Source organism: Theobroma umbraticum, unplaced genomic scaffold, assembly GCF_002168275.2.
Source record: "Theobroma umbraticum cultivar Fairchild unplaced genomic scaffold, ASM216827v3 scaffold_44.0, whole genome shotgun sequence".
Taxonomy (NCBI): Eukaryota; Viridiplantae; Streptophyta; class Magnoliopsida; order Malvales; family Malvaceae; genus Theobroma; species Theobroma umbraticum.
In genome coordinates, this window is record NW_018397255.1 from 1,691,361 (window position 1) to 1,702,995 (window position 11,635).

Genomic DNA, 11,635 nt, shown 5'->3' on the forward strand with positions numbered 1-11,635 from the left:
ATACGAGTACCATACTGTTTCTAGCCCTATCATACCCCCTAATATGTTAGAATCAACCATTTATTCCATGACATTGATATGAAAAATTAGTAATAAATAATAAGAAAGGAAATAAAAACGTTTGGTAATTACAACCATGCAAGAGAGGAGTATATGGATGTAATTAAATGATCAAAGTGGTCTCAAATTCAAGTACTATCATAATAAAATGTAAATCACATTCTAGAACGAGGAAAAATAAAATAAAATGTTTGTCTATCATAAATTAGGGTACTGTACTTATATATATATATATGAGAAAGGAAAGTGAGGAGATAATTAAAACTCACGGGATTGAAACAGAAAAAGAAAACAAAAGAACATAAGTAGAAATCAAAAAACATGAGAAAAAGGTTACTCAAAACATGCCCATCGCCAAACCAGAAAGCAGTTACGTGTGCTTTTCAGGCCTTCCGAACCCCCCCACATAAACCTAACTTGTCTTCAGCCCCAGCCCTTCGGCACGTGCCATCCCATCTTTGGCCTATAACATATTTTTTTATTTTTTTAAACAAATATTTTTACAGAATTATAAATATTTATTTTTAAAAATATTTAATTTTTAAATATGATTTGCCGATAATGCATAAAATCTTTTTCTATATCAAATAAAAACTCCAAAAAAAAAATTTCTATATCTTTTTCCCTATATTTTTTTATTGGTTTGTCATCTTTTTTCTCTCTCTCTCTCTCTCTCTCTGTTAGCTTTGTTTCTGATATTAATACAAAAAATTAAAAAGCATCTCATAATTACCTTTTTGCCCTTACCAACTATTGATATCAATGAATATATATAATGATTAGTTAGGGTATTTTGGTCAATTGAAGACATAAAAAGGATGGTGGTAGTTTGGATCATTGAGATGACTTTGTACTGACCCTTATCTTTATTTTATTCCGTAGTTTGCGTTGGTTTCCAAAGGACGTCTATTAAAATTACAATAATAACCGACTTTTTCCAACATAAAATGTTATTTTTTTTTGTTTGAAGGTTATTTTACATCTAATTTTAAAAAAATCAACATATTAAATCATTTTAAACCCAAATATACCCCCAATCTAAATTTTTTAAATAAAAAAATATTTATTTCATTAATTAATACATAATATCTTATCTAAAAAGTAGAATTTAAATCCATCTTCTTCTAATTAACAAAAAATTAAAACTCAGGTCTTTGTTTTTCTTTTTTTCCTGAAGTTAATATTATATTGTTACCAAATGTCACATTTTAATTTAACCCCCTTTTTTTACTTCCTTGTTGTCCATTTGAAGAACAAAATAATAATAATAAATATTAGAGAGTAAAAAGTGGTGAAGAAGAAAGAATAGCGACCTCTTCTCCTCCTGTTTTTTGCTCTCCTCTCTCTTTAGGGGAGAGATATCAGTTGTTGTCTCAGCCTCCATTTTCCTTCCCCACTTCCATTATAAATTTATTTTTCTTTTCTGTTTTGGTTAATTATCGTTATTCCTTCATTATATTTCACCTTTCTTTGCAACAAGAGTGATTACAAAAAAAAAAAAAAAGAAAGAAAAGAAAAGAAGAAAAAACAGTCACTGCTGCAAAGAGCAACAAAGAGAAAGAAAAGGAGAGAAAGAGAAAGAAAGAGACGACAGACAGAGGACAACACACATATACAGAGAGAAAGAGAGAGAGAAAAGAGAAGAAAAGAGAAGGGGAGGGAATTGAAGAAGCTTTCAATACCACAGAAGAGAAAACGATGTCTAAGAGCTTTACATCCTTTCATACTCTGCAACTCTAACAAGGTCTGCCTATATATACACTCTCACATACACTCTTTCACACACATACATGGGGGGAGGAAGAAAAAAGAAAAACTTCGAAATATGATTATCCAAAGCTGAAAATGATAAAAGGGTTACAACCAAATCAGAAAGATAATCAACAAAGACCCATTTCATACCTTTCCTTTTTTGTTTGTTGTTCCTTCTTCTCTCTTTACCCTCTTTCCTCTTTTCTTTCTTTTGCTTCACTAACTGAGAGAATTTGATCCTTTCTTTCCTTTCTTTTTTGTGTTTCTGATGTTCTTTATGATGAACAACACTAATTCCAAGATGGGTGTTATTTGTTTTTGTTTGGGGTTAGCGATCCACAATTGAACAGCAAAAAGGCGAAGAGAAAGCACAAGTAGGGGCTGCTATACTTGCTAGAGAGGGAGAGAGCAAAGAAACGAAGGATATGATCATGAAGAAGAAGATATTGATATGGGCATAGCAACACCGCCACTCGTCCCAGCGATTCTTTCTCATCACTCCAAGACTCTCCATCAAATTCCAATTCAAGACAAGAGCAATAATTCTACAAATTCTATGTCCCAAGATTACCACCAAGCAACAGCTGGCATCTTCAGCTTCTCGAATGGCTTCGAGAGACCAGCTGTGAACCACCAAGAACACCAACAGCAGCAACAACAACATCACTTTGCTCAGCAGATCCGGAGAGATAAACTAAGAGTTCAAGGCTTTGAGCCACCACCTCCACCATTAATAGGGATCGACGAGGAAGAATCAAATGCTCTTCCTGTTTATGAAACAGCAGGTATGTTATCAGAAATGTTCAATTTTCCTTCAGGTGTGGCCGCTGCCGCCACCGCCTCTACCGAGTTATTAGACCAGCCTGTACAGCCTAATTATCGAGCACACAGGCCACCGGGTAATACCAGCGAGTGGTATAACAACAGGCAAGGTGTTGTTGGGGGTTTGGGACAGTTAGGTGAATCAAAGAGTCACAATAACCGTGACAGTTTAGCTCAACAGCATCATCAGCAGTTACCGAGCATTAATGCCGACTCAGCAGCTGCCATGCATCTTTTCTTGATGAACCCGCAGCCAAGATCACCATCTCCTCCTCCAGCAACTACTTCTAATACTCTTCATATGTTGCTTCCAAACCCATCTTCTTCTCTTCAAGGGTTTAATGTATCAGGTCCTGGAGGGGCTTTCGGTACTAGTACTGTACTATCTCCACCTCAATTCACTTGGGTTCCTGACAGTGCTCATGAAGGAGGTACCACCGGTTCCCAACTCAACAACCCAAGTGAAATTGGAGGTGTTGTAGAAGGTCAAGGGCTATCACTATCTTTATCATCTTCTTTGCAACACTTAGAGGCTGCCAAAGCTGAAGAATTGAGGATGGGAGATGGTGGGTTACTGTATTATAATCAAGGAGGGGGTTCTTCTTCTGCTGCTCAGTTTCAGTACAAGGGGTTGGGTAATCATCATCAGCCACTGCATTTGCAAGGTGTAGGACAAAACCATCAGGTTCATGTTGGGTTCGGGTCCTCATTAGGAATGGTCAATGTATTGAGAAATTCAAAGTATGTGAAAGCTGCTCAGGAATTGTTAGAAGAATTCTGTAGTGTTGGAAGAGGTCAGTTCAAGAAGAACAAGTTTGGTAGAAACAACACAAACCCTAGTTCTAATCCTGGCAGTAGTGGTGGTGGAGGTGGTGGTTCTTCTTCATCAACAAAGGATCTCCCCCCTTTATCAGCAGCTGATAGAATTGAACATCAAAGAAGGAAGGTCAAACTTTTATCCATGCTTGATGAGGCATGTAATCTCTTTCTCTATTCCTCTCATTTCTCTTTCTCTTTCATTCACACCCTCTCTCTCCCTCAAGAGTCAAAGACCCAATCCATTTTTTTTTCTTTCATTAGTTTAGTCACCCTTTATTTTTCTAATCAAATACTTTCATAAGGACAAATAGAAAATTTCCGGCCACTTATAGTGAATATTTTACTAAATAAAACAAAACCCAGATAGAGAAAAGCCGGCTGGTGCAATAGGGTTCTATAGGATCTAGTTGGTAGACTTTGATTACGCTTCACTTTGATTTTTCTATTTCACAAATTTCGTGTCACACTGATTGGATTGGTGGGTGTTAAGGTACCCTGGGGCTGTGGTTTGGTGGAAACATGAGAGGCTACTATTAGGGGTATGTGTCCAGCGAGAAGCGACGTTCCTTCTGATTTGGAAGATGACTATTAGCCCACCATATTACGTATCAATATTGTTGTGGAGCAACTGCTAGAAGAAAGATCCATACCCATCATAGTAATGTTGCAGGGAAAGCCATTAATATTATAACTTGGTTGACCTTTGGGAAAGGGGTTGTTATTTCCTTTTCCTTTCTTTTTCAATTTTCTTTTCTTTTCTATATCCCCGGCCCTTTGTTTTTGTTTTCACACACAAGCCCGTCAATTGGCTGTACATCAGAAAAAAAAAAAAAAGGGATATGGATATACTTTGTTCCTACTTCCCATTAACAATCATTTCACTGTACCCAAGCTTTGATTCACGCATTTATTCTTTTGGCTTTCCTTAAACAGCGACTAAGTCTTGTCAAATGATTTTTGGGGGTTTTCAAAATTCTGAAATAGGAACTTGCCATTATCCTCTCATCGTCTGCTATCCCGTTCCAATGTCAAATCATGTCATTGATCAGCATTATTATTATTATTATTATTATTATTATTATATTCTCCTCTTAGCATCAGAAAATTTGCCTCCAGGATTGGCGTAAGGACTCGAAAGGCGATCATCAACATTTACCTTCATTTATAATTGTGATTAACAACAACAGTTGAAGTCGTGTAATTCTATGGTTGCAGGTGGACCGGAGATACAACCATTACTGTGAACAAATGCAAATGGTCGTGAACTCATTTGATCTAGTGATGGGCTTTGGGGCAGCAGTGCCTTACACTGCCCTTGCTCAGAAGGCAATGTCAAGGCATTTTAGGTGTTTGAAGGATGCGATATCAGCGCAACTGAAGCACAGCTGCGAGCTGCTGGGTGAGAAAGATGGAGCTGGAACCTCGGGCATAACCAAAGGGGAGACCCCGAGGCTAAAGATGCTGGAGCAAAGCTTGAGACAGCAGAGGGCGTTCCATCAAATGGGAATGATGGAACAGGAAGCTTGGAGACCACAGAGGGGCCTGCCCGAACGTTCTGTCAACATTTTGAGGGCCTGGCTTTTCGAACATTTTCTCCACCCGTACGTTTCCTTTACCTATCTCATCAAACTACTATCACTAGAATCTGCATCTTCTTAATGAAAGTGGATAAGAGGGGGAAAAAATTAAGGTAAAAAGTGGAAAGACAAGCCATCATAAATAAGCATATGACATAATGACACTTTATTAGCTCACAAAATCCAAGTTTTTTTTCTACTTTGTCATACTTTCTGATTAGTGTTTAGAGGAAACAGTAATGCAGTGTCCTTGGGTGTTGTCTCGTCAGCAAAAAGCTGTTAAAAGACCTTCATTTCCTCTCTGCTTTCCTTCTGATACACATATAGCTTTATTTTGTCACTCATAGACCCTGAAATTAGTTATTAAAAAAACAACTTTATTAAAGCATAATTTCACAGCCTTTTCTTTCTCTCTCTCTCACTGTCTCATATGATATTACATATGCACACCCAAACCAAGTAAAAAAAATTCTTTTTTCTTTTGTTTTCATTACTTGTAATAAAGAAGTGATGCTTATGCATGTAAATAATAAGAGATGCTGAAAGTTGTCCTCTTTACTTCTGCAAACTACTGCTGCTGCTGTTGTTGATCTTTCTCCTCTTAGATTCTCACGCCCATGCAGGGAAAGAAAAGAAAGGTTCAATCCTATCTAGGGTTACATAAAGATCGGTGTCTCTTTATACGGTTTTGGGCAAGGACTCTGATGTCATTTTCTCGTCTCGTTCTCAGGTACCCAAGCGATGCAGATAAGCATCTGTTGGCTCGACAGACTGGTTTATCGAGAAATCAGGTAGGTCCTCTCTCTCTCTCTCTCTCTCTCTCTCTCTTTCTCTTTCACTACAAAACAATAAATTCAGTAAAAGAAAATATATACATATATATATTAGCTGGTGGTAATAAGTTCTTTTTTTCTCTTTTTTTTTTTTTTGAATTTCATCCTTTGGGGCCTGAACCTCTGGGTTTTAAAAAGAATCACTTACTGGTAAGACGAAGAGAAAAGGATACCCTTAGGAAGGAACCATCAGTAAGTTCAGAAGAACTTGCATGGATTTGGGTTTTATTTCTCTGATTCTTTTTTTTTGGGGTTTCCTTCACTGTTTTGAGAAAAAGGCCGTTTCTTTTTCTTTTCTTTCTTTTTAAGTTTTTATTTTGTGTGTGTTGTGTTCCATTTAGAAAAGAATTATTATAATCTTTTCCTTCTGATACTTTACCCCAGGACATAGATTCTGATTTCTGAATTGAGAGACATAAATACTGAATGGTGAAGGAACTTAACAGATTATATTAAGAGCAGAGACAAAGTACACTAGAGATGAGACATGAAAGTTTGCAGCTTTGATTTTCTCTCTTTCTCTCTCTTTGTATTTGTCTCTCCTTTTCTCTCTCATATCAAATAGCCGTATGACACCCTCCAACCACACGATAAAGCCCCATAACTACATCAAGATAAATTTTTTTTTTTCCTGTACTTCGAGAAGCAGTAGTAGTAGGAAACTTTTTAAGCCCATTTGTTTACTCAACCATACTTTTATTCATTTAGCTAGCTTTTATACTACTTTGCAGTATTCCATTGCCATGTTCATGCAAAGTTATATCAGTAATTAATATTAGAATCTGACTTAAGAATGTTGGTTTAGTTTAATTAATGGGGGGGTAATTCTTTAGTAGGGGAGAGTCGTTTTTGCACTGATTAAGTCTGCATGAAAGCCAAAATGGAAACGTGTGGCTGCAACGTGATAGGAAAGACAAACACCTAATTCGAGTCCTATGTCTTTTATAATTTATAACTTGGTAATAAAAAGACAGTGATTCGAGGTCATAAATGGGGTGCCCCCCTTAAAAATCATGACTGCTTTTGGACAGTGTCAAGTTTTTTGGAGCTTTCTATAGCAAACAGACATCATTGAGCAAAATGTTAGGAAAGATGGCTACCTGATGAATTATTCCTGGTAAATTATTTATTACCTATTGCTTCTCTGGACTACTACTTTTTCTTCTTTTTTTCTTTTTCGGACTGGACCATAAAGTAGAACAGTAAGCTCATGATGTTGGAAGAAATTAAGATTGCTGATTGAGGTGAAGATTTTGTTCTTAAAATTTAATTAATCATGTAATCAGCGTTTAGGGACAGGTTAATGTTGTACAAGATTAGTCTTTGTCCGTTGGAAACAAACAAAGAAAAAAGAGAATAATCACTGATGCATGGTTTGCATATAATCAGTAGCGACTTTTGTCTTGTTATGTTAAACTTGTCATTGATTTTGGTCTTTGCCTGGTATTTAAATGCATGTGGTGCAATGTATTAAACTGATCATATGTGTTTGCAGGTTTCAAATTGGTTCATAAATGCCAGGGTTCGGTTGTGGAAACCCATGGTGGAAGAGATGTACCAACAAGAGACTAAAGAAGACGAAACAGATAAAGAGAGAGAAAGGAACCCAAACAATAGTAACAACAACAGCAACAATGCACAAACATCAACGCCTTCAACAACAGCAGCAGCAGCAGCAGCTGCCACAGCAGCATCAACACCAACAACAACAACAACAGCTACAACAACAACCACACCAGCAGGCAAAAGATCCGAAATCAATGCCATGGAAAATGACCCTTCATTCATTGCAATCAATAGACAATGCTTCTCGGAAAACCAAGCAAAACAGTGCACCCCCAATACCACCACCACCACCATTATCAGTAGCCCTCCCACCACCACCACCTCCCCCACCAACAACACCGCCACCGAGGTGGCGCCACCCATTTCCCAGCCTTTCACCACCAACCATGACTCGGATATGCACCACAGGATAGCTGGCGTCGAAGATACGTGTCGTCGTGGCAGCATCGTCACAGCGGATTACGGGACCACCTCTGGTAACACTGACATTGGTTCTACTCTCATAAGGTTCGGGACCACGGCTGGTGATGTGTCACTCACTCTAGGGCTACGCCATGCTGGAAACATGCCCGAGAAGAGTTCTTCTTTCTCGGTTAGAGACTTTGGGGGCTGTTAATTTCATAATACATATTCCATAGTATTCTCTCAAAATAGAAAACAAGAAAATCCCATTCTCATTTCTTTTTCTTTAATTTTCCTTTTGTTTTCACCCTCTTTTCTTCAATTCTATTAAGGAACAAAAATTGCATAACGATAAACGTAGCATTAAGTTAGCTAGCTGTATTCGTCCTTATTATAATTGTATAGTAGATTGTTTTTCTTCTATATGTACTTAAGGTTTTGTACCTTTTATATTTTCTAGAATAACATGACCTATTCATGTTTTTGAGGGATAGAAAGAGAGAGGTGATGAGAATTGCTCCTGTTTTCGGTAATGGAGGATGATAGATTAACATACATGTTCTTCCATTTTTGTTATTTTTACCATAATGACAAAAACCCTAGTTATGACCTATTTATCTGCTAGCTATAACTATATAACTGCAGTCCGTATATATAGATACGTCCACACATATACAAACATAAGCAGAACTTTTGAGACTATATATTATTGAGCAGTGATAGCTACCAATCTATGATTGAAATAATTGTGTTATACGATCACATGGAGGAAACTGTAGACGCAGATGGTGAACATGAATTTAAGGCACGTCAGTTTTGGTCACCTTAGTTAGGTATGAAGATTGGGTGCATTAATGGTTTCATATTCGAGCTTGTAAGTTTCTCTTTCCAAATGACAACACCAATATACTATCTGAAACTGTAAAGTTTTTATGGAGGATCCTGCTGAAGGGATTTTACCATAGAATATGAAAATACCAAAAGGAATATATATCCCAAGAGCTAGGAGGAAGAAAAAGAGAAGAAAAATTTCTTTCATGCATGCTAGCTACAAATTTAATGCAAAATTTTGTATAGCTGACAGTTTTTTATGGTCTGGACCTACAATTATTTCTGTTTTGCCTTCCTCTAGAGTCCAGTCCTAGGTATGACTCTTTCCAATCACTTCAAGCACTGTTTCACATTTTGTCTTTCTTTGATTGTTATCTTCTTGGAGGTTAAGTTGGCAAACGAGACGTAGAATTCTTTTATGAATATGCGTAAGAAGAATTTAAGAAGAGGTAGGCAATAAAATTTTAAGGGCTGCACAGATCTTCTCCTTCCCTTCCACCCTTCTGTTGATACTAGAATCCAACTCCAAGAGCTTCCATGCCCTTTGCACAAGCGCTGAGCAGCTTTAATTTCTATATTTTTTTTTGGATATATTAGATATCCAAGTCACTTTTTTTTTTTAAAAAAAAGATATCCAAATCTTTTAAAAAATATTCACCAATCATTAAACCAAATATTCAAATAGTTAATTTTATTTGATCGTCAGTTAATGCTTACAATTTCCAAGATTAAATTTGTTTTCTTAGGCAAATATACACTTGTAACATCATTCATTAACTTCCATTAGGGAACCTTGGTGGGGAGACAAGATTATCTTTTGAAATGCTTTCACAAAGCCTGGAAAAAGGAAGGAAACAGCTGCCCCCAAAACAATCATTTACTACCTTCAAAAGTCACTAGTAAAATGATGATTATTGGTGCTCGAATGTAGTCCATATACCCAAAACTACAACTACTATATCAATGTATGTAAAATGCATTTGTGGCTCAGCACATATAATTGAATCACAGGAACAGTGTGCATTTCCAAATTGCAAAATTGTGTCAGACAGTATTGTCATTGCATAATGATTCCTTGTTTGGTCTGTTGACTGGAGAAATGCCCAAGACAAAGAGAGAAAAAAAGGAGTACAAAACGTGAAAGTAGCCAATGTTACCTAAAAAGAAATTGGCTGGTACAAGTCATTGTTATGCACAGCGCCCCCGGCCCGAACCAATCGCTTGTCAATGTTCCTGTCTGCTTTTGCTTGCGGAGCTATAGCCAAGCAGATTGTGTTACCTGATAAACAACGCTATATGTGACAGGTTCCTTAAAATCCAAAGCAAATAACTTGCAAAGCAACAAGTACTCTTTACCTAATTTGTTGCTTTTCCTTTGAGAAAACAATATAACCAACATCTCTACATTTAGATTTACTAAGTTGTTCTGCTGCAACGATCAATTCCTTTTTAATCCAAGATATGTATAATTTCATGGGTGAAAATACTGTGGCCAAAAACAAGAAAAAGAAGGGAGTTGTTTAAACTTTCTTTGAGGGGGGAGGGGGAAAGGGGAAGGGCTTTTGATATGATATTCCAGCGGTTAAAATCATTATCTAAAGCAGCAAAAATACAAAAGGCTATCAGGCTCAAACGTTTCTCTATCACACAGATAAGGAGCAAGCAGCGTCACTTTCAGCTGTGTCTCCATTTTCTTGATTCGAGAGACAGGGAGGGAGAGAGAGAGATGCTAAGCCTCAAGAGTTCTTTTTGTAAAAACAAATGAAGTGAAAGGAATGACTGCACCCCTCATTTGCATGCTCAAGAAAAGGAGTTTGATTTATTTAATGTTTTTGAAGCAACCTGTAAGAATTAAACCATGCTGAAACAAATGCAAAAGTAAGCATTGACTACGTACAACAACAGCAACAGCTTTGGTTCTCCTTGATGTAAGAGCATTCAGCTGAGCAATGTAAGGAGGGTTTTGGTTTAAGAAACTGGCTAGAATTGAATATTAGTTCATGACAAGAAAAGGGTTTAAAAAATCGACCCTCCAAAGGGAACTGAAGTCTGATAGAGAAATACCATTAGAATCTATGATAAGCCTTAAATGAGGGCTTCTGTTTTTTGTTTCTTCTTTTTTACCTTACAATCTTACATTCAATGTCTGATAAACGTTACTTTCTTAACCGATGGAGAGGGTGGTCCTGATCCTGACCCAATTCTTTTGTTTTTCCTTTTCTTCTGATCGCTGTTTCACAACACCTGGGTTTTTGATAGACTCGAACCTTTACTAGACTATTCAAAAATGGGTCGGCCATGTACGTCCAGAATGGTTTCTTTGTCTTGTTTGGGGTGTGTAAATTACGAATTCAATGCAAAAGAAACAGACGAAAAGTTCATATGAGTGCCTTTAATTTCCTCCATTTAAAACAGAGGACCCCTCCACAAAAGGGTGCTTAAGTATTTTGCACAACTTGGGTGAGTCCCCACCTAGACAATGGCTATGCAGAAAGCTACCCAAGGGCTGTCCACCAACCAGATGACTCTCCACCCATGGACCCCATTTGGAAAATTTTGGGTTTTTGGGCTTGGGCCCATCTTGGGAAGCATTTATGGAACTGATTTAAGATTTCAGCCAGCCAGGGTGAAGGATGGGTCACAATTGTGGATAGTCTCTACTACAGTACACCCCTCTTTCCAGGCTCCAGCCCATGTGGGGCTTGCCGGTAGATGGAGATGGAGCACTGCCGCCACAATTTTAGTACTAATTCAGCACAAACTTTACCTGCACTGAGGATGAAGGTTCACAAACAGGATGAAAGTGGAAACAAAAGTAAAGAGTTTGATCTTTTACGTGTAGTTTGGCATTGTTGTTAAGATTAGCATTTTACATCATTAGACACTAATGCTTTTTTGCCTTAAAAACTGAGACCAGCTTTAGTGTTAAACTGTCAAGGAAATTTTGTAATGTTGTATGTTTCTGATTTCTAT

At 37.3% G+C, this 11,635-nt stretch overlaps 1 protein-coding gene across 1 annotated transcript; it reads left to right on the forward strand.

Annotated features, from left to right (window-relative positions):
* Window positions 1–1,359: 1,359 nt before the first annotated feature.
* On the forward strand, window positions 1,360–8,254 carry LOC110408841 (BEL1-like homeodomain protein 2). Its single transcript, XM_021417949.1, has 5 exons — window positions 1,360–1,804; window positions 2,145–3,607; window positions 4,669–5,054; window positions 5,761–5,821; window positions 7,359–8,254. The coding sequence occupies exons 2-5, from the start codon at window positions 2,264–2,266 to the stop codon at window positions 8,043–8,045; spliced, it is 2,478 nt and encodes an 825-aa protein (XP_021273624.1). The 5' UTR covers window positions 1,360–1,804; window positions 2,145–2,263; the 3' UTR covers window positions 8,046–8,254.
* Window positions 8,255–11,635: the final 3,381 nt, after the last annotated feature.